This window comes from Sminthopsis crassicaudata, chromosome 5 (genome assembly GCF_048593235.1).
Source record: "Sminthopsis crassicaudata isolate SCR6 chromosome 5, ASM4859323v1, whole genome shotgun sequence".
In the NCBI taxonomy this organism is placed as follows: domain Eukaryota; kingdom Metazoa; phylum Chordata; class Mammalia; order Dasyuromorphia; family Dasyuridae; genus Sminthopsis; species Sminthopsis crassicaudata.
Window position 1 is genome coordinate 257,378,334 of NC_133621.1, and position 22,357 is coordinate 257,400,690.

General features: G+C 32.6%; 1 protein-coding gene across 6 annotated transcripts in view; it reads right to left on the bottom strand.

Annotated features, from left to right (window-relative positions):
* Window positions 1-22,357, bottom strand: part of PPFIA2 (PTPRF interacting protein alpha 2) — a 664,129-nt gene that overhangs the window by 490,271 nt on the left and 151,501 nt on the right. For all 6 annotated transcript variants that reach the window (XM_074270868.1, XM_074270869.1, XM_074270872.1 and 3 more), the window contains exon 3: window positions 1,609-1,653. In XM_074270868.1, coding sequence (XP_074126969.1) covers window positions 1,609-1,653 — 45 coding nt within the window. The remainder of the gene's footprint in view (window positions 1-1,608; window positions 1,654-22,357) is intronic.

Genomic DNA, 22,357 nt, shown 5'->3' on the forward strand with positions numbered 1-22,357 from the left:
TGCCCAAAACTAAACCTTCCCTCTCCGATTTTCCTATTGCTAGAAAAAAATATCATGCTCAAAGTCACAAAGGCTCTCCCAACTTTGGTATCATCTTAAATTCCTCTTTCTCACTCAGCCCATGAATCTGATCCACTGTCAAGTCTTGGCATTTCTACCCACCAGCTATTAACGCCTTGCCCTTTCAAACTGCCTTCTATCAATGAATACATCATATATGCACCTACTTACTTTTATTTGCATCTTTCTTTTTAAAATGTGTGCTTCTTGAGAGCATTTTGATGTTCCTTTTTATGCTCAGGGCTTAATATAATGCCTGACAAGAAGTAAATTCCTACTGAGCACATGTAAAATGTACTTTGAGTCAAAAAGCTTTGATTGGTGTCATTGAAATCACACCATACTGAAAGTCACTTATCATTTCTTTGAGATAAGTTATCCTTGAATGTAACAGTATAATAAATATTTTCAGTGATTGTGATATGTGGTCTCCGTAGCCTCACCTATATTTCCCATAATCATCTCCTAGTATTCTTGACAGACCAAGTCTTAGAAAATCAATGAAAGTATCTGCCCAAAAATAAGCAAGCAAAATTTTTTTCTCATACAAATCAAGTTAAATATGAAGAAAAAAATCAACATAGAATATCCATCAATCCTTCCCCTCTTTGGATTGTTTTCTGGAACATTTCATAGGAACTTGAAAGAAGTCTATCACTCCATTCAAGTTAATGTCCTGATTTGTTAATCAAGTGATAGAAGCTTGAGATCTTGGTGTATATATATATATATATATATATATATATATATATATATATATATATATATATATATATATATATATATATATATATATATATGAAAGAGATGTCTATAAAATTACAAAATTGCCATAATAGTCTTTTCTATAACATGGCTCATAGATTCAGTCACATTATAACATGTGTATATTTTGTAGTTAGTTTGATCTTCTTAATTTTGTCAAAAAATCATTTAAAAGATTTTCCCCCATATTGTGTTTCTTTAATTAATATTCTATGGAAATTGACATGACCATTGAGGAGACTAAGGGGTACATATGCTGAACCATTAACATTTCCTCAATAACATCAAAAGATCTAGTTATGCCATTTTCTCAAAGCTTTTAATGAAAAAACTTCTCAAAACGTTTAATGAAAAAACAAGTACACCATTTTGAATACTACATAATTTCTAGGTATCATCAAACTTATTTCAACTGAAATCAACATTCATTTCTGAAGCAACAATCCCTTAATCTTGTTGTATCATATTAGACTCATATTTAAGAAAACCACATTTTATTTATTCTAAAGACATGACAAAATTTCTATGTCTTAGGGGAAAATGTAAGTGTTTAAATAACACAAACTAGAAATGGAAATAAATCCCTGATATTTTATAAGCCTAATTTTTTTTCATCTCAAAGCAGTTTCTATTTTTTTCCTTTATACAATTATGTCACCCTTTAAAATTATATATCCATGGCAAATAGCATGCAGCTAATTATCATATCGGAAAGACTGTTGTACACATCATTTCACTCAGTAGTAATTAAGACTAATGTGTTGTATAGATAGTTGTACTTACCGGTGGATCAGCTCCTTTAGAACCAACTGTTAGGGATTCAATATCCTGAAAAAGGAAAGAGACATTGATTGCAAGACAATTCAGAATAGGACAAATTTCTTAAACCTATTTATTATTTGCTTAAAGTTTCACTATATGAATAAATATGTTGAGATTTCTCTCCGCAAGATAAAAGCAGACTGGACAAGCAGGGATATGTAACTAGTATCCAAAGGGTAAGCAATTTAAAAAAAAATGTTTCTCATTAAAACATTTACTAATAATAGAGAAGTGGTACAACTTTGAAAAAACAAAGAGTACTAGTCATTTCAAATACTATGTAAGACAAGAGAAAGACTACAAATAGGAAAGGAGTTGTGACCTATTATTTTCTTAACTTTCAATGTAAAGGAAGAATTTTGTGATATAACTGACTTTAAAATAAGATGAGATGTTACACATTTTAACAATTTTCATTATATAGGCAAAAGCAAAAAAGATAATCCTTTTTGGCTAGTTCCGGGTCCATTCAAATGCCATCATGTTTTATGAATCCCCTTTCTTTTATTTTAATAATAGGTTTTTATTTTCAAAAAAAACATGCATAGATGATTTTCAAAATTCACCTGTGCAAAACTGTGTGTTTTTTCTTCCCTTCCCCCTATCCTCTTCCCTAGATAGCAAGTAATCCAGTATGTTAAACATGTGCAAATTTTCTATACATATCATACACATATACATGGTGCACAAGAAAAATCGGATCAAAGAGGAAAAAATGAGAATGAAATCAAAATGTAAGTAAACAATTATAAAAAAGGTGAAAATACTATGTTATGATTCACACTCATCCTCTACAGTTCTGTCTTTGTGTACAGGTGGCTCTCCTCATCACAAAACTATTGGAACTGGCCTGAATCATCAAATAATCTTGCTGTTGCTGTGTACAATGTTTTCCTAGTTCTACTCATTTCACTTAGCATCATTTCATATAAATCTATCAAGGCCTCTCTGAAATCATCCTGCTGATCGTTTCTCTTAAAACAATATTATTCTATAACATTCATATACCATAACTTATTCATTCATTCTCCAACTGATAGGCATCTAATCAATTTCCAGTTTCTTGCCACTACAAAAAGGACTGTTTGCAAACATTTTTTGCATACATAGGTCCTTTTCCCTTCTTTATGATCTCTTATGTCAATTATGCTAATACTTTTCCTAATATTGAACCAGCCCTGCATTTCTGGTATAAATCCCACTTGATCAAAGTGTATTATCCTAGTGATTAATTGCTGTAATTTCTTTGCTAACATTTTATTCAATATTTTTGCATCGATATTTGTTAAGGAGATTGGTAAAATTTTCTTTCTCTGTTTTGACGCTACCTGGTTTAGGGATCAACACTATATCTGTGTCATTAAGGAAATGTAATAGGACTCCTTCTTTGCTTATTTTTCCAAATAATTTGCACAGTATTAGAATTAATTGTTCTTTAAATGTCTGGTACAATTCACTTGTAAATACATCTGGCCCTGGAGATGTTTTCTTAGAGCGTTCATTAATAGCTTGTTCAATTTCTTTTTCTAATATGGGACCATTCACATAATTTATTTCCTCCTCTGTTAATTGGGACCATCTTTAATTTTTTTAGAAATATCCATCCATTTCATTTAGATTATCAGATTTATTGACTTACAGTTGGGCAAAATAGTTCCTAATTATTGCTTTAATTTCCTCTTTATTGGTGGAAAGTTCCCCTTTTTTATTTTTGATACTGGCAATTTGATTTTCTTTTTTCCCTTTTCTAATCAAATTAACTAAATATATATATATATATATATATATATATATGTATATATATAATATATATATAGTTGTTTTTTTTCCATAAAACAAATCCTTAACTTTGTTTATTAATTCAGTAGTTTTCTTACTTTTAATTTTATTAATTTTCCCTTTTATTTTCAAAATTTTAAATTTGGTGTCTAATTAGGGGGTTTTAATTTGTTCTTTTTCTAGCTTTATTAGTTGCATGCCTAGTTCATTGATCTTTTCTTTCTCTATTTTATTCAAATAAGCATCTAGATTCATAAAATTCTCCCTAAGAACTGTTTTTGCTGCATCACATGAATTTTGTTATCTTGTCTCATTATTGTCATTCTCTTGGATGACATTATTGATTGTTTCTATTATTTGTTATTTCACCCTTAATTCTTTAGGATTAGATTATTTAATTTCCAATAATTTTAAGTCTATTTTCCCTATCTTTTTATTTTTTCCTGATCTAAAAAAATGCATTTATACTATTCCTGTCTTTTTGCATTTGATTTTGAGGATTTTATGGTCTATTACAAAATCAGTTTTTGTGTAGGTTCTATGTGCTGCTGAGGGAAAAGTATATTTCTTTCTGTTCCCATTCAATTTTCTCTAAAGGGCTATCATATACTGCTCCAAAAGAAATTGTAATTATAGCTCCAGTAATAAGTTAATGAGAATGGAAAAAGCTTCATTGAATAAAAGTATCTGGACTAGACCAAAACAAGTATCCATATATGCAAATGAAGTAAGTTTAATATGGCAATATATATATATATATGTATATATATATATATATATATATATATATATATATATATATATATATGAATGGTTAGGTAATGAATACATACATAGATGTGCTGGGGCTGAACTTGAGGAAAATAATATTAGAATATATAGAAATAAATATAGAATCACTTTGTGATTATTTTAAAATCTACTCCCACAAAAGACACAAGTACCTTATTAAAATTGTGAACCTAGAGATAGAAATATATTCTGAAAACAAATCAAAACACATAAACACAGAAAACAGAACATTAACTTGTAATTTTTTCTAAAATTCTATTTACCTTCTTAACTTTTTTCTTGTTTATTCTGTGTATCAATTTATCTAGGTCTTATAGAGCGAAGTTGAGATCCCCCACTAGTATAATTCATTTTTGCAACTCTCTTAATTTCTCTTCTAAGAATTTGGATGTTATACTATTAGTGTATAGATGATTAGTATTAATATTACTTCATTATTTATTGTATCTTTTAGTAAGATGTAGTTTCCTTCTTTATTTCTTATGATTAGATTTATTTTTGTTTTTGTTTGATGTGAGATCATGATTGCTTTTTTATTTCAGCTGATGGATTCTGCTCTAGTCTTTTAACTTTATATGTATCTCTCTGCTTCAAATGTGTTTCTTATAAACAATATATTTTAGGATTCTGGCTTTTAATCCACTCTACTATCTGCTTCCATTTTATAGGAGAGTTCATTCCTTTCACATTCACAGTTAAAATTACTATCCTATTTTTTTCCAAGTTATAATTTTCTCTCCTTTCCCCTTCTCCCTCCTCACTAGTGTTTTGCTTCCAATCACCAACTCCCACAATCTGCCTTCCCTTTTTTCAGCCAACCCCTCCTTTTTTACCCTTTTCCTCTTTACTTCTATTGTCTCTTCTATTGACCTCTATCTCTTTGCTTTCTTCTTTCACCTCCCATTTACCTTTAGGGTTAGACAAGTTTCTACATGAAACTAAATATGTATGATATCTCCTCTTTGGGACAAATCTGACAAGATTATGATTCAAATAATGTTTATCTGCCTCCCTTCTTTCCCTCCACTGTAATAGATTTTTTAAAATTTTTACTTCTCTATGTGATGTCATTTATCTTATTTTACCTCCCCTTTCCTTTTCTTCCAGTACAATCCCTTTCCACCCCTAGTTTCTTTTTTATTTTATCACAATAAAGTCAAAATTTACCTTCACCCTCTAAGTATACCCCTTACAATGATACAGTTTTTTTAAGAGTTATACAAATCATCTTCCCATGGAGAGATATAAACATTTTAACCTTTAAAAAAATAGGTTTTTTGTTTTTTTTGTTTTTCTTCTTCCCTTTTTACCTTCTTAGGCTTTTCTTGAGTTCTGTATTTGAAGATCAAATTTTCTGTTCAGTGATGGTCTTTTCATCAAAAATAATTGAAAATCTCCTATTTCATTTAAAGTCTTTTCCCTGAAAGATAATGCTTAGTTTTGTTGGATAATTGATTCTTGACTACAGTCTAAGCTCATTTTCCCTCCAGAATATTGTATTCCAGGCCCTTCTGTCCTTTAAAGAGGAAATTGTAGATTTTAGGTAATCCTGATTGTGGCTCCTCAATATATGAATTGTTTCTGGCTGCTTGAAATATTTTCTCCTTGATCTGATAATTCTGGAATTTAGTTATAATAGTCTATGGGTTTTTCATTTTGGGAATCTCTTTCAGGAGGTAATTGGCAGATTCTTTCAATGGCCTTTGGCTCTAGGATATCAGATCACTTTTCCTTGATGACTTCTAGAAAAATATTGTCTAGGTTATTTTTTTTTCATTGGTGTGTTCAGATATGTAGTCCCATAATTCTAAGATTATCTCTTCTGGATCTATTTTCCAGAACAGTTTTTTTTTTCCTTGATGAGATAGTTTACATTTTTTTTCTATCTTTTTGTTTTGTTTTGTTTTATTTGACTGATGTCTCATTGAGTCATTCACTTTTTTATCTGTTCAATTTCAATTCTTATTGAATTATTTTCTTAAATTAGTTTTTTTTTTAACCTTCTTTTGTATTTGGCCAATTGAGCTTTTAGAAGAGTTGTTTGGTTCATTGTTTTTGTTTTTATATTCAGCAATTATATTTTTAAAAATTTCATCAATTATTTTTCAGTTGTTTTCTTTCCATTTTTCCAAGTCTATTTTTATAAGTGGTTTTCTTCAGTGTATGTATTTATATAGATATAGATATAGATATAGATATAGATATAGATATAGATATAGATATAGATATAGATATAGATATAGATATAGATATAGATATAGATATAGATATTTTTAAGGAGTTTTCTTCAAACAATTCCTGTGCTTCCTTTTCCAAACTCTCCTGCAAAGCTCTCATTTCCTTTTCCCATTCTTCTTCTAACTCTTTTAAAAGATACTTTTAGAATTTGTCCAAGAGATCTTTTTCACGTGGAGACCAATTTATATGTCCCTTTATGAAGATTTTACTTTCAGTGTTCCTAGGGTTTGAGGTCTGTACTTCTTTGTCTCCATAAGAGCTATCTATGGTCAGAGTTATTTTTGCTGTATTGCTCATTTTTAAAAATTAATGTCTGTCCTAGGGCAAAGGGGAGATTGTCTTGAGCTTCTTCTACAGGGCAACAGAGGTTTTAGGCTGCTCTGCGGTCAATGGTGCTGCCAGCTTCCTCACTGAGGTGGGTGGGTATGGCCATGTCACGCTTGTTATGCTGGGGTTCAGAAGCTCACTATTTGTCTTTTGTAGTTGTGTTGGAAGTCATAGCTTGTCTGCTGATCCACTGAAAAGAGTAGCCAATGCTAAGAGCCTCCTACTAGATTTCTCATGTTGGGCCTCTCTACTTTGAACCTCATTGTGCTGCTCCTAAAGTGGACCTGTTGTCCCACTCCTACCCTGACTGAGGTAGGCCTTTCCTGAAGTCTTTCTAAAATATCTTTTGCTGATTAAGACATCTCTGAGATACCACTATACACCTGTCAGATTGGCTAAGATGACAGGAACAAATAATGATGAATGTTGGAGGGGATGTGGGAAAAATGGGACACTAATACATTGTTGGTGGAGTTGTGAAAGAATCCAGCCATTCTGGAGAGCAATTTGGAACTATGCCCAAAAAGTTATCAAACTGTGCATACCCTTTGACCCAGCATTGCTGGTATAGGGCTTATATCCCAAAAAAATACTAAAGAGTGGAAAGGGACCTGTATGTAACAAAATGTTTGTGGCAGCTCTTTTTGTAGTGGCTAGAAACGGGAAGATGAATGGATGTCCATCAATTAGAGAATGGTTGGGTAAATTATGGTATATGAAGATTATGGAATATTATTGCTCTGTAAGAAATGACCAGCATGAGGAATACAGAGAGGCTTGGAGAGACTTACATCAACTGATGCTGAGTGAAATGAATAGAACCAGAAGATCTCTGTACACTTCAATGTTGTATGAAGATGTATTCTGATGGAAGTGGATATCTTCAACATAAAGAAGATCCAACTCACTTCCAGTTGATCAATGATGGACAGAAGTAACTACACCCAGAGAAGGAACACTGGGAAGTGAATGTAAATTGTTAGCACTACTGTCTATCTACCCAGGTTACTTATACCTTCGGAATCTAATATTTAATGTGCAACAAGAAAACATATATTGTATCTAGGTTATATTATAACATATATAAAATGTATGGGATTGCCTGTCATCAAGGGGAAGGAGTAGAGGGAGGGGGGGATAATTTGGAAAAATGAATACAAGGGATAATATTATATTAAAAAATTACTCATGCATATATACTGTGGAAAAAATTCTAAATAAAATAAAAAAAATATTTTGCTGGATATTTGTTACACTCCAAATATTTGTGAGTTCTGTTAGTCCAAAATCCATTAAGAGGCTTGATCTGGTGAGGGAAATCAGGAAGAGTTCAGGCAAAGTCCTGTCTATTCTTCACCATCTTGGCACAGCCATGCTATGAACCTCTTTTCATCTCTCTATTGTACTTTTTGTCTTCCCCAATGCAATATGGTTATGTATTTATCTTTCTTTCTTAAAACATTTTAAGTATCTTGAGGTTGCAAACATGTGTCATTCTCCTTGGGTGTCTTATTATCATGATATACTTAAGAAAAATATTTTAATGACTTTCTGAAAGACAACTTACAAAATTACTTTTACAAAATAAATTTTATTACAAAACTAATTTATTAAAATATTTTTAAATAAAAATGAAAAATTTTGTGTTTGGCAAAAAGGCTTTCCCATATTTCTCTCTGAGTAATGATAACAATAATAATACTAAAAAATAAAGTATGTAGGATATAAGTTTTAGAAGATATTTTATATTTCTAACATCATTTGATCAACTCTTTAAAGTTTGGTGGCATTATTATGTCAATTTTACTTAGCAATGATCATCCAACTAGAAAGTCACAGAGAGAATCATAAGTCAGGTCATTCTGTCCATTAAGTCTGAAATTCTATTCACTGAATCACCTACAAGGAACCATTTCAAAATGTAAGCTCTTAGAGCTAAAAGATTATGTTTTCTTTTTTTTTTTTTTTCCTGAGGCTGGGGTTAAGTGACTTGCCCAGGGTCACACAACTAGGAAGTGTTAAGTGTCTGAGACCAGATTTGAACTCCGGTCCTCCTGAATTCAAGGCTGATGCTCTATCCACTGGGCCACCTAGCTGCCCTCAATCATGTTATTTTTAAGTCTTCTTAATATCTAATATTATAGCAATTCAATTTAATTATACCAGTGATCAAAAGAGATGCACAGAAGACTAAGATTGTATGGCAAAGAGTTAGTATAATGAGGATGGAAATTTACATTTGCTCCCCTTTCCTTCAATCAATTTTATGTAGCTATTATTCTAGATCTGGTATGTCAGGAAGGGAAGAAGCTAAAATGAAGAAACCTTGTAGCCTTTGAAATATTTTTCTTTAACCTATGTCAATAAGTGAATGGGTGAAAAGGGAAGGCTAAAATAGAGAAAATAAGGGATGGGAAGGGAAAATGAAAGAATGGGAATGTAAGGAACAAAGGCAGTAAGGAGAAGGAAGGAAGGAAGGAAGGAAGGAAGGAAGGAAGGAAGGAAGGAAGGAAGGAAGGAAGGAAGGAAGGAAGGAAGGAAGGAAGGAAGGAAGGAAGGGGAAAGGGAAAGATAGAGGGAGAAATAAGATAAATAAAAGACAGGATATTGACAACTAACTCTTTTTTCTGTTTTTTTTTCTAGAGTAAAGAAGCAGGCTTAATCTCTCTAATTTACTGAACCCCTGGACAGTTTTCTGGAAGAATCCCTTTTTATCCTCATCACTGGAATCCATTTCAGATATAGAAGGATGAGAAAAATGGAAAAGAAGACTGGTAGGACCTGTTGAGATAAGCCCAACAAGAAATGGCATTGAAGTAGATCACTGTTCTTTGTGTAGTTCAAATCCAAACTCTTAATATTTCATTTCTGATTCCCATCCTACCCCCAACTCCCAGGCACTTAAAAACCTGTCTTTGTGGTTCAGGTTTGTGATTCAAATGGAGAACAAGGAGCAATCAATCAATCAACAAGCATTTATTTAATGCTTTCTATATGGCATGAATTCTGTGACTATCAAATAAGAATATCACTAAATAATTTTGAAAATCTTAAGACAGTCATAAATGCTAGTAAATAACAATAATAGTGAATAAAGCCAATAATTATATTCTTCACGCACAAGAATCTTTGTGTGAAGGTAAGATTCTGTTTCATGTTAAAATTGCTTTGTAGGATTATGGCAAACTCCCTCTACCAAGACAGAAATCCATCTATAATCAGTTGAACAAACTTGTAAGTATTTATCATGTTCCAGGAACGGTGTTAATGCTGAAGCTTATGAAGAAAGGCAAAAGATCAAACAAAAAACCACTTTCTCTAACCTTGAGGAGCACATAATCTAATGATGGTGAGAAAATGCAAACAACTAAGTAGATATATAATATATAGCAAGTACAATGAAAAGTAATCTCCAAAAGAAGGCATTAGCATTAATGTATGGTGTGTGGGTCAATCCTATTTCTACAAACAAAAACCTATTGTCACTTTTTCCTTTAGTCATCTGCCCAAGCTGACTTCAAGTAGTTACATCTCATCATCATAAATTAAAATAATAATTTTTAAAAATCCTTTGAATCAAATACAATATCCTACTGAAGAAGAATTTAAGTAGTACCATTTGCAAAACAATTTCCCTCACTTATTGTGAATGTGTTTGTCTATGAAAAAACAGAACTCCTTATATCAATGATTTTTTTTCCCATACAGAGAATATGTTTCAGTAATATCTAAGATTAACATCTCTTCATTCATTTCTGTAGTTTGTTGTTACTGTGGTTAGTGTTGTACTAAAAAAGAGTTCAATCCCACTATAGGAGATTCCTATTTCTGTGCCTAGGCTAGTCACTTAACTACTCTCTACTCCCACATCTTCATCTGGGTAAGGTAGTAATAGTAATATCTTCTTTCTACAGTAATTTGTGAGGAAAAATTAAGATATCAGATGTAAAGTACTTAGCAAACCTTATAAATAAACTATATAACTATATAAAATAATATGGATAACTATAAAACATATATTAACTCTCTCTATATATATATATACATATACATATATATATATATATATATATATATATATATATATATATATATATATATATATACAAAGATATAAATTATATATAGGTATGCTATTATTAGTTATAAACTTCTATCTCCAATTATATGCCTTCCCTTACCTTCTCTTGTTCCTGAAACTTGACACAAAACAGATTTCTATAACTATGAAAGCAATACATTTGTAAAATTAAGGTTATATGTATCTATACATATATGTATACATAGATACATGAATGTATAGATACACCTGTGTATGTGTGTAAATATACACATAGTGATACATGTTTACATAGCTACAAATCTGGTATCCTCACATATCAGAAAAGCAAGATCATTGTTATTTTCCTGACATTTATACCATCACACAACTGAATATCTATTTTGTCATTACTGTTTCTAATTAAATATTACATAAATATTCTCACTAAATGCCACCAATAGTTACATAAGTCTCAAAAGCCCACATATTGAACACAGGCAGCTTGAGGCAGAGGTAAAATCTAAAAGCTGTCTGTGGCTCCAACTCCTCAAGGGACCTATAAAACCAAGACTGAAATACACTTGACAGTACCAAACCTGTGTTCTTCCCAGGTGTTAGTTACCCTGGTAACCACAGAGAGACTACAGTTCCTAGCAAAAGCTGTAACCTCAGGTTACATGAAACATGAAAGAAAATGTAGAGATCATCTAGTCCAATGGTATCAAACTGAAAAAGAAAAGGTTACTATTAAATCATATATAAGAATCCCTGCAAACCTCATAGGGATTTTAAAGTGTATTATCTCTGCTTTATTGCATTTTATTTCAAAAGTATTTTTGTATTTGACAAAAAGTCAAATATTCCACAATTATATTTTTATCCAGTTTAGGTAATTCTTGGGAGTGCATGCCATTTGTCTAACATTTCAGAAACTTTGTTTCTACAAATGAGGAAACTGAGACTCAGAATACCGATTTGCCCTCATTATACAAATACATACATATATGAATAGAAACGGTTTCAAATCTATGTTCAGGAAAAGGGATAAATTATGATCCTGATTATTCTCCTTACCTTAAAATTAATCTATCAATTCAATTAAGTTTTTAAGTGATTTTCCTGAAGTATAGGTCTTACAGTGTCACTCCTGTTTAAAGAGTTAATGACGCTAAGAATGTTTTGTTTTGTTTTGTTTTTGCTGAGGCACTTGGGGTTATGTGACTAGCCCCCAGGGTCACACAGCTAGGAAGTGCTAAGTTCTGAGTCCAAATTTGAAATCAGGTCCTCCTGACTTCAGGACTGGTGCTCTATCCACTGTGCCACCTAGCTGCCCCAATGCCACTATGAATGAAAAAAAAAACAAACAAACAACTCTTTTCATTGCTATTTAGATCCCTTCACAACCTGGTTCCAGCTTTCTTTCCCATACTGATTACACATATTCGATCCTTTTATGAAGTGATCCTCTGATGTGACATTTCATCTCCTTTTCTAGGGGTCTTGTACATATTAAACTCCATAGCTGCAATATAGCTCCACCTCTTAAAATCCCTAGCATTTATGAAAGCTCTTTTCAAGGGTTATGTATTATATCAAGTTTTACCTAATCCTATCAGTTAAGGGTATATCTGTGCCCCTCAAATAAAACATTTGTGCATATTATATATTTACTGGTATGTTTATATACTGTATCCTCCAATAGAAAAATAATTGCTTGACTGAAGGAAGTAATGTTTTATCTTCATATTCCCTGATCATAGCAGAATGCCCTACACATAGCAGGCATATAAATATTTTTCAGTGATTCAATGGCCAAGGTATTCCAGAAAGTCATAAAAATATTTTTTCTAAATTGGAAAAATAATAATATTAATAAGGGATCTGTACACATAATTTAAATTTTTAAGTGTTTCCCTCAAAAGATGCTGATTAAATTATGGTATATGAAAGTAATAGAATATCATTGTTCTATAAAAAATGATGAACAGACTAATTTTAGAAAAGCCTGGAAATTTTTACATGAATTGATGCTAAGTGAAGCAAGCAGAACCAGGAAAACACTGTACACAGCAACAAGAAGATTTTGTTATATTCAACTGTGATACATTTGGTTCTTTAACAATTCAGTGATCCAAGGCAATCCCAATAAACTTTGGATGGAAATGACATCCACATCCAGAGAAAGACTTATGGAGACTGAATGTAAATGAATACACATTATTTTTACCTTTTTTTCTTTGTCAAGGTTTTTTCCCTTTTATTTTATTTTTTTTCTTCCCACCTGACTTATATGGAAATATGTAAAAACATGAATATACATGTACAACTTAAAAATAAAAATAAAATATTGTTTCACTCTCAACAACCTTGTAGGATTGACAGAATAATTATTATGGTTCCTTGTTTTACTAATACAGAAATTTGGAGCAGTTAGATGGTACAGTAGATAGAATACTGACCCTGGAGCCAGGAGTTCAAATCTTGCCTCAGACATGTGAAGGTTGTATGACTCTGGACATGTCAACAAAGTGCCTCACCAAAAAACAAATAAATAAACAAACCATAAACTGTGGGTGCTACATGATTACAAACTTTTGGGTCTCATAAATCTTTCACACCCTTAAAAACTGAGAATTATTTGTTTATGTAGAATATTTGTGATATTAGAAATAGATTTTTTTAAGTTTTATGATAAAAATAATTCTGACATGAGATTCTATGAAGTGATTTTGAGATCCACCCCCACCCCCACCTGCCTCCCCACCCCCACATCTCTGAATCTCACTTTCAGAATAACTGTAGTAGGAAAATAGAGATACTGCCATTTCTTATATGCAAGATTGACATGAAGACATCTCCAACAGAATACTCTCTTGGCCAAGTTCTTAAATTTTTAAATAAATTCAGTATATGATGAAATTCTACAAGAAGGAATAAAAAAAGAAATTATCTCATTAAAAAAGATCAAATCTGTCCTTAATGAAAAGGAATATTTAGCTTTTGTTCATGAGTTAGTGGGAACATCAATGAACACAGATCCGATTCTAGCTTTGGCCATTTCTAGTTACACAAGTTTGGGCAAGTTATTGACTCAACATTCATTTATCCCTATTGGAATGTAAGGGCCTTAATAGTAGTAACTGTTTGTTTTCACTACTATAATGACTTAAACAGCAGGTTATGAGAAAAATACTCACAAATGGTTGCCACTTGCTCAAAACAAGCACTTGGGGAGTGGGGGCCTATTTTTTTCAGTCATTTCAATCATGTCCAACTCATTTCAGAGTTTTCTTGGCAAAGTTGCTGGAGTGATTTAACATTTCATTTTTCAGCTTGTTTTATAGATTAGGAACTGAGGAAACTGGGGCAAATGATTTGCTCAGGATCATATAACTAATAAGAGTCTATAGCCAAATTTGAACTCATAAAGATGAGTTTTACTAATTCCAAACCCAAATACTCACACCAAGATAAAATTAAAAAGGTATCTACCTTCAATGAGCTTACATTCCACTGGAGTGGTGGTAGAATAAAACATGTAGGAACAACCAGGTGAATAAAGTACTGGACCTGAACTCTGGAAGACTCATGTTTCTGAGTTCAAATGTGGCTTCAAACACTAGCTGTTTGATTTGAGTCAAGTCATTTAACCCTATTTTCCTCACTTCCTCATCTGTAAAGTGAGCTGAGAGGGATATGACAAACTACTTCAATATCTTTGTGAAGAAAATTCCAAATGAGTTCATGAACTGAACAACAATAAAAATTTGAGAAGACAGAACACTAACTGGTAAACAAATGGGAAAAGGCTTTCCTTCCTCTTTCTAACCACATGTAAGCTCCATTTGTTGGCTCAATAAAGGATGGCAATCTCCCAAAGTCTCTATCTTCAGCCCTCTTTGCTTTATTTTCTCCCTCCTCTTGATCTCATTTGCTCCCATGGTTTCAATTATTACTTCTCTGCAGATGGTTCTACCATCTATTTTTAAAAAGCCCTGATTGCTTTTTTGAACTCCAAATCTACATTTCAACTGACTAATACTGGAAAGCTCTAACTGAATGTTGCCATCTTCTCATTTTTTTTAAAGTTAATTGTATTCATTATCATTTCCAGTCTGTTCCTTATCTATCTATCTTTATCTATTGGCTCCTTCCCTACAAACTGACTATGTATCACCAATTCTTTTTTTTTTTTTTTTTAAATCACTTGATCCTAACATCTATTAAAGCAATCACCTTATAATCCTTCTTTCTCTTATGGCTAAGTTCTTAAGAAAGAAATCTGCATTTAGCATGTCTCATTGTTCTCTGCATAATTTCTTGTAAATAATCTTCAGTATGGCTTCTGATAATATGATTTAACTGAGACAGATTGGTGATCTCATCAACTACCCTAGATTCAATCATCATTTCAGTACAGATGATTGCCACATCCATATCTTTCCCAAACTCTAATTCCTCTTTACCAAACGCCTTATGAAAATACAGAACTGATTATCTCATAAGCATCTCAAATTCAACATATCTAAAATAGAACAACTTTTCTTCCAAACTTCTTCCCTCTTCCTGTCACATCACAATTGAGGAAACCACTATTCTAAGAGTCACTAACATTTACAATACTGTTTATCCTTGATTACTTCCAATTAGTCATCTCACATATCAAACCCATTACCAAATATTTTCTTTTCTATATTCTAGATCCACTTCTCTTCCATTACATAATCATGCTTCCAGTTCAGGGCCTGATCACTTCCCTGTTATAATAGCTTTCTAACAGACATCATTGCTATATGACACTTGCAACTCATCTATTCTATAATGTATTCAGCTGTCAAGAAGATTTTGTTTTCTAATATGTAGGTTAATTGAAAAAAATATGAAAGTCTGATCATGTCTTGCACACACATATTTTTGATTCAGTAAATTTCAGGAACAACCTATTAACTCCACAATCAAATATAAAGTCTTTTATTTTACATTTGTTGTTGTTATTCAGTCATTTTCAGTCATGTCTGACTCTCCATGACCCCATTTGGGATTTTCTTGCAAAGAATGGTTTGTTATTTCCTTTTCCAGCTCATTTTACAAATGTTAAAACTGAGACAAACAGGATTAAGGGACTTACACAATGTCACAGAGCTAGTGTCCAAGTTCAAATTTCAATTTAGGTACTCCTGGATTCTAGGGCTGGTTCTCTATCCACTGGCTTATTCCTAAGTGAAACAGTTCACAACTTTGTGATTATTTTAATCTTTATTCTTTCCCATATACTCTATGATCCATTCATACTGATCAACTTATTATTTCCACATAAGAAACTTCAATTCTCTTCTTTGTGTCTCCATATAGCATGTCCCACACTTGTCAGCTACCACAAAGACCTTGGGACTTTTCCATCTAACTTGTCATTGAATCTTCTATATATGCTTTCATATTGGAATGTGAACTCCTTAAAAACGAGGATGGAATTAGTGTTCTATTTGTAGCCCTTAGAACTTGGCACAGTGCTAAAAACACAGTGAGCACTTAATTAATGCTTCATTCATACAATCAATCATGCTTTCATTCTCATTTTCCCAGATTTGTTTTAAATATTCAGCTCAAATTCTGCCTTCAGCTGGATACTGTCTTAGACCCACCTCCACCCCCAGCCCCCACCCAGGTATTAATACCTGTCCTTTGAGATTATCTCCACCTACTCTAATATGTCCTCATCAAAACAAGATCTCTTTGAGGACAAGGACTGCTTTCTTGTGTCTCTTTCCATCATTACCTTTTAGCACAGTACAAGGAACATGGTAACTGCTTAATTAAAGCTTGTCAGCTTTCCTGACTCAAGTCCAAAATGGAAGTCTTGAGCCCTTAATATTGCAACTTCCTCTATAAGGAAATATATGGTAACTCCAACTCCCTTCCCAAACATTTCTTCAATTGTACAGAAGAACCTATTATTTATCTTTGTTTTATCCTCTCCAGCCAAAGATCATCACAGGGGTGGGGTGGGGATCAAAATAAGGGTTGTAAATTTGAATACTTCCACTCTTTCTTTGATGATTCTCCTTTCTCTTTTCCCCCCACCCTTCTCTCTTACTCTCTCTCCCTCCCTCTGTCTCTAACTCTTCCTCAAATCTGTGATTCCTGGCAGATCATGCTTGGTTTTTCCTTCCTTCTCTACCACAAATTCCAGGAGAAAATGCTCATGTCCCCCAAGGTTCCCATCATTTCTACCCCACTCTCTCACTTCCATTTCTTGGGGAAGATCAGATCTCAAAAGAAATTTCATCAGTTCCCCCATTTTTAAACAAAACCATTATTAAAGAAATTCAACAGATTATTAATTCCTGTGCTTTACAGAGAAAAGATGTTCCTGATGAAATATGAACATAATCAGACAATTCAAGATCATTCTGTCTGGTCCTGCCAGTCTTGCAAAACTTCCCAAATTTCATCTATTTCTCTTTTCCGTCAACCTTCAGCAAACAGATGAATTATATGGACCCCTTTCTTAGAACTATGTTTTAAATGCATAAAATAAAATCTATAGTATTACAAAGGAAGTTATATGAAAATATAGTAATCCTTTTAGATTCCCTGAAATCTATACATAAATTACTTAAAATTAAGACAAATCACAGATACCATGTTAAACACTCAGGAGACTATTGACTTCACTACCTAAAAACCTATAGTAAATTATAATTTTGCATTTACTTATATACCATATATGCTCTACTATGGGGTAAGCTTCTTGAAGCAGACATGGTATTGTTTTTCAACTTCCTATACCCAGTGATCTACAATATAATACCTTCTTAATTCAGTTGTTTTCCAGTAGTGTCCAATTCTTAATGATCCCATTTGAGTTTTTTTGGGCAAAGACACCAGAGTGATTTGTTATTTCCTTCTTTAGCTTATTTTACAGATAAGAAAACTGAGGCAAATAGGGTAAGTGGCTTGCTCAATTCACATTGCTATTAAGTGTCTAAGAGTTGAACAGATATGTACTCACAAAGATAAGTCTTCCTAACTTCAGGCCTGGCACTCTATTAACTGCACCACTTAGCTGCCCACCATTCTTTAAATATACTAAATAACTTGAACAAGAACATAGAGTTAGGGGTGGTTTAATAATTATCACTTAATCTATTCTGAGGTCTAAAGTCCTACTTCATATGTTGTTATTTAATAAAAAAAAATGTGAAAATATTCATGAAACTAAGCTTCCAAGAGAATATGGATGTATAAAGAAATCCACATTTGGATCAAATTCTATTATAATATAGTCAGGTGTGTGTATGTGTGTGTGTGTGTGTGTGTGTGTGTATGTGTGTGTGTGCGTGCACATGCGTGTGTGGGGAATCTCCATATAACAATTTCCACCAAAACTATAGAATCTAATTTTAAAACAATGTTATATAAAACAAAATTCTAGAAATATATGAATGGAAAATATTCATTATAATCATGCCTTTAAAATTAAGACATGTCTTTTAGGAGTTCAGAGGATTACAAGGCTGACAAACTTTGATGACAAAATATTTGAAATAGCAAAATGACCAAGAAAACATAGACTTAATGTTTCCTGTAATTAAGTTTGAAGTCAGTACTGCCAGAATCACAATCAAAACTAAGTTTTCTCAGGTATCTGATAAGCATATTCAACGTGTAAAAACCAGGAATAATAGTGAAATGTCTCCATCCACTTATCTGTATATATATAAATTCTTCACAGCTATTCTTCTTATGTGGCATATGTGAATGTAGATATTTGTATGTAAATATATGTTATATATGTTCAGAAATAATACATATTCATACACATAAATAAACATGATGGACAGAATGTACATATATATACACATACATATATACATATGTATATGTTTATATATGTAAACATTTTTAAAATTTTTGAGATGTACTTATATTAATAATACTAATGAGACATATTAAAGGGAATATTATAGGGTAAGTAATAACATAGTGCCTAAAACCTAATACACTCAGATTCAATTCTGCATGATTTTTTGATAGTTAAATGAATCATGAATATAATGAATATTATAATTGCCTCAAATAACCAAAAAGGTCCATTTTGAGGGATGTTTCATTTATTTTAAAGTGGCTCTTAAATATCACCACTGAAATGTCTGCAAACATTATCTATACCTTGTTCCAGATTTTTAAATTTGTTTTATTTTGTTTTTCTTACCATGTAGTTTTTCTTTTCTTTTTTATCAGCAGGGTCAAGAGCAAAACCTAGCTAAAGAAAAATCAAACCCAAAGGGAGAAATTTTCTATTTTGCTCTTCCAGATTAACATATACCAAAAAGGAAATTTTTATTTGGGCCTTTTATTACAGGAAAATGGTTAAAATTGTTTTTAATGATATATGATTCTAATTATTACACCATTTGTCCTTAAGAATTGCTTCAATAAGGGAGGCAGAGCCAAGATGGCGAAGTAAAGGGAAAAACTTTCTGTATTCTCCCCCCAAATATTCCAAATTCCTTTAAATAATGACTCTAAATGATTTTAGATTGTCAGAACACACACAAAAAAAAACCAGAGTATAACAATTTTCTACTGGATGACAACATAAAACGACAACAGGAAAGATCTGTGGCACCAGGATGGGAGCCCAGTGTGCAGTCCCAGTGTACTCAGCACCAGAGAGACTTCAATCTCAGTGCCAGCAAAGCCAGCTGCTAGGGACTTCTGAATCAGAAGTGGCCCTGGTGGTTTCTAGACCTCTCTGTTCTGAGGCATCAAAGACATGTCAAAAGGATGGCAGGAAAAAATATGTCAATAGGACAAGAGGGCCTTGGGAAATCAGCATAACCAGGACTGAGTGTGGGCAGAGGTATGACTTGAATATGAAGGAATTATATCTTAAAAAAACAAAATTAAGGTGCAGCTAGGTGGTGCAGTGGATAGAGCACTAGCCCTGAATTCAGGAGGACCTGAGTTCGAATCTGTTCTCAGGCATTTAACACTTCCTAGCTTCGTGACCCTGGGCAAGTCTCTTAACCCCAATTGCCTTAGCAAAAAAATAAAAAAATAAAAAAAAAATTAAGTGGTTGAGAGAGAAAATTACTAAGAGAAAGGGAAATGGAAAAGTGTAATGGTGTAAGTTATCTGTCATAAAAGAGGCAAGGAACAAGGAAAAACTTTTACATTGGAGGGGAAGGTCTCAATACACTCAACAGGGGCATAGAAATCTTATCTTATCCTGCAGAAAAGTAGGAGGGAAAAGAAATACATGAAGAGTACATGAACCACCCTAAAAGACAAAGTGAAACAATTTTTTTACTCCAAGATAGTAACTCGGTGTTATAGGCTCAACAGACAAATTGTACCAGAGATCAGTTGAGAGGCTTCCAGCCCCAATATATAATATGACTCAGCTGCGCCACCCCAATTCAGTCAACATGTTGCCAATCTCAGAGACCCTGGTGCAGGAAATCAGTAGCTAGCCCCCTAACCTAAATTATAGGAAGTGCCCCCTAACCTCTAGGAGTAGAGATCAACTTTTAAAAATGATCAGAAGACAAACAAAAAAGAGCCCCCAGACAATAGAAAGCTATTATGGTAAAAGGGAAGATCTAAACACAAACTCAGAATATGACAATGCAAAATATCTACATGCAAAGCCTCATAGGTGAATAAAAATTGTTCTCAAGTCCAAAAAAATCCTCTTGGAAGAACTCAAAAAGATTTTAGAAATCAAATAAAAGAGGTAAAAGAAAATTTGGAAAAAAAATCAGAACTAATAAGTTATGAAAAAAAAATCAACAGCATGAAAATTGACTGATGAAAACAACTTTTTAAAAACCAGAATTGCCCAAATTGGGGAATAAATCTACTGGAAAAAAATCACACCCTTATGAGCTGAATTGGTCAAATGGAAAAGGAGGTATATAAAAGCTCACTCAGGAAAAAAAAAAATTTCTTAAAAAAATAAGTATTGAGTAAGTGGAAACTAATGATTCTATAAGACATCAGGAAGTAATCAAAGGAATGAAAAAAAGTAAAGAAACTGCAAAATAACTCATGGTAAAATCAATTCTCACAGATAATAGGCCCAGGAGAGATAATTTAAGAATTATTGAACTATATCAAAGCTATGAACAACAACAACAACAAAAAAGAATATGATCAGTATCTTTCAACAAGATGGATGATCAACTTCCCTTTTGTTTTCAATTTTCTAATTAGACTAATATGAAATATGTTTTAAATGACTGTACATGTATAACCTGTATCAGATTGCTTAAGGAGGGGAGAGGTAAGGAATAGAAGGAGAAAAGAAAATTTGGAACTCAAAATATTACAAAAATCAATTTTGAATGCTATCTTTATCTATAATTGAAAAAGATAAAATTCTGTTTAATAAAAAAGAAAAAAAGAAGAAAATTATCAGGGAAAATTCCCTTTGTATGCTAGAATCCACACATCACCTTTTGAAAGAAATGTCAAAATTAAAACCCCAAGGAATGTTGCAGTCAAATTCCATAACTGTCACCTCAAGGACAAAATACTACATGCAGCCAAAAGGAAACAATTCAGACATCAAGGTGCTATTGTCAGGATTATATAAGACTTAGCAGCTTTTATATTAAAGGATAGGAGGGCCTAGAATATTATATTCTAGAAGGCAAAGGAGCATGGAATACAACTGAGCATCAATTACACAGAAAATCTAAGCAAACACTTTTAGGGAGAAAGATGAACAATCAGTGAAATAGAGGACTTTCAAAATTTGCTGATGAAAATACGAGAGCAGAACAGAAAAGTTGATTTTCCAATATAAGACTCAACAGAAGCATAAAAAAGTGAAGAGGAAAAAAACAAACATTAAACTGCTTACATCTCTTAATGGGAAGATGATACTTATAACTATTAAGAACTATCTTTTGTGATGACAGGAACAAATAATGATGAATGTTGGAGGGGCTGTGGGAAAACTGGGACACTGATGGTGTCACTGTTGGTGGAGTTGTGAAAGAATCCAACCATTCTGGAGAGCAATCTGAAATTATGCCCAAAAAGTTATCAAAATGTGCATACCCTTTGACCCAGCAGTGCTACTACTGGGCTTATATCCCAAGGAAATACTAAAGAAGGGAAAGGGACCTATATGTGCCAAAATGTTTGTGGCAGCCCTTTTTGTAGTGGCTAGAAACTGGAAAATGAATGGATGTCCATCAATTGGAAAATGGCTGGGTAAATTATGGTATATGAATGTTATGGAATATTATTGTTCTGTAAGAAATGACCAACAAGAGGAATACAGAGAGGCTGGGAGAGACTTACATCAACTGATGCTGAGTGAAACGAGCAGAACTAGGAGATCATTATACACTTCAACAACGATACTGTATGAGGATGTATTCTGATGGAAGAGGATATCTTCAACATAGAGAAGAGCTAATCCAATTCCAATTGATCAATGATGGACAGAATCAGCTACACCCAGAAAAGGAACACTGGGAAATGAGTATAAACTGTGAGCATTTTGTTTGTTTT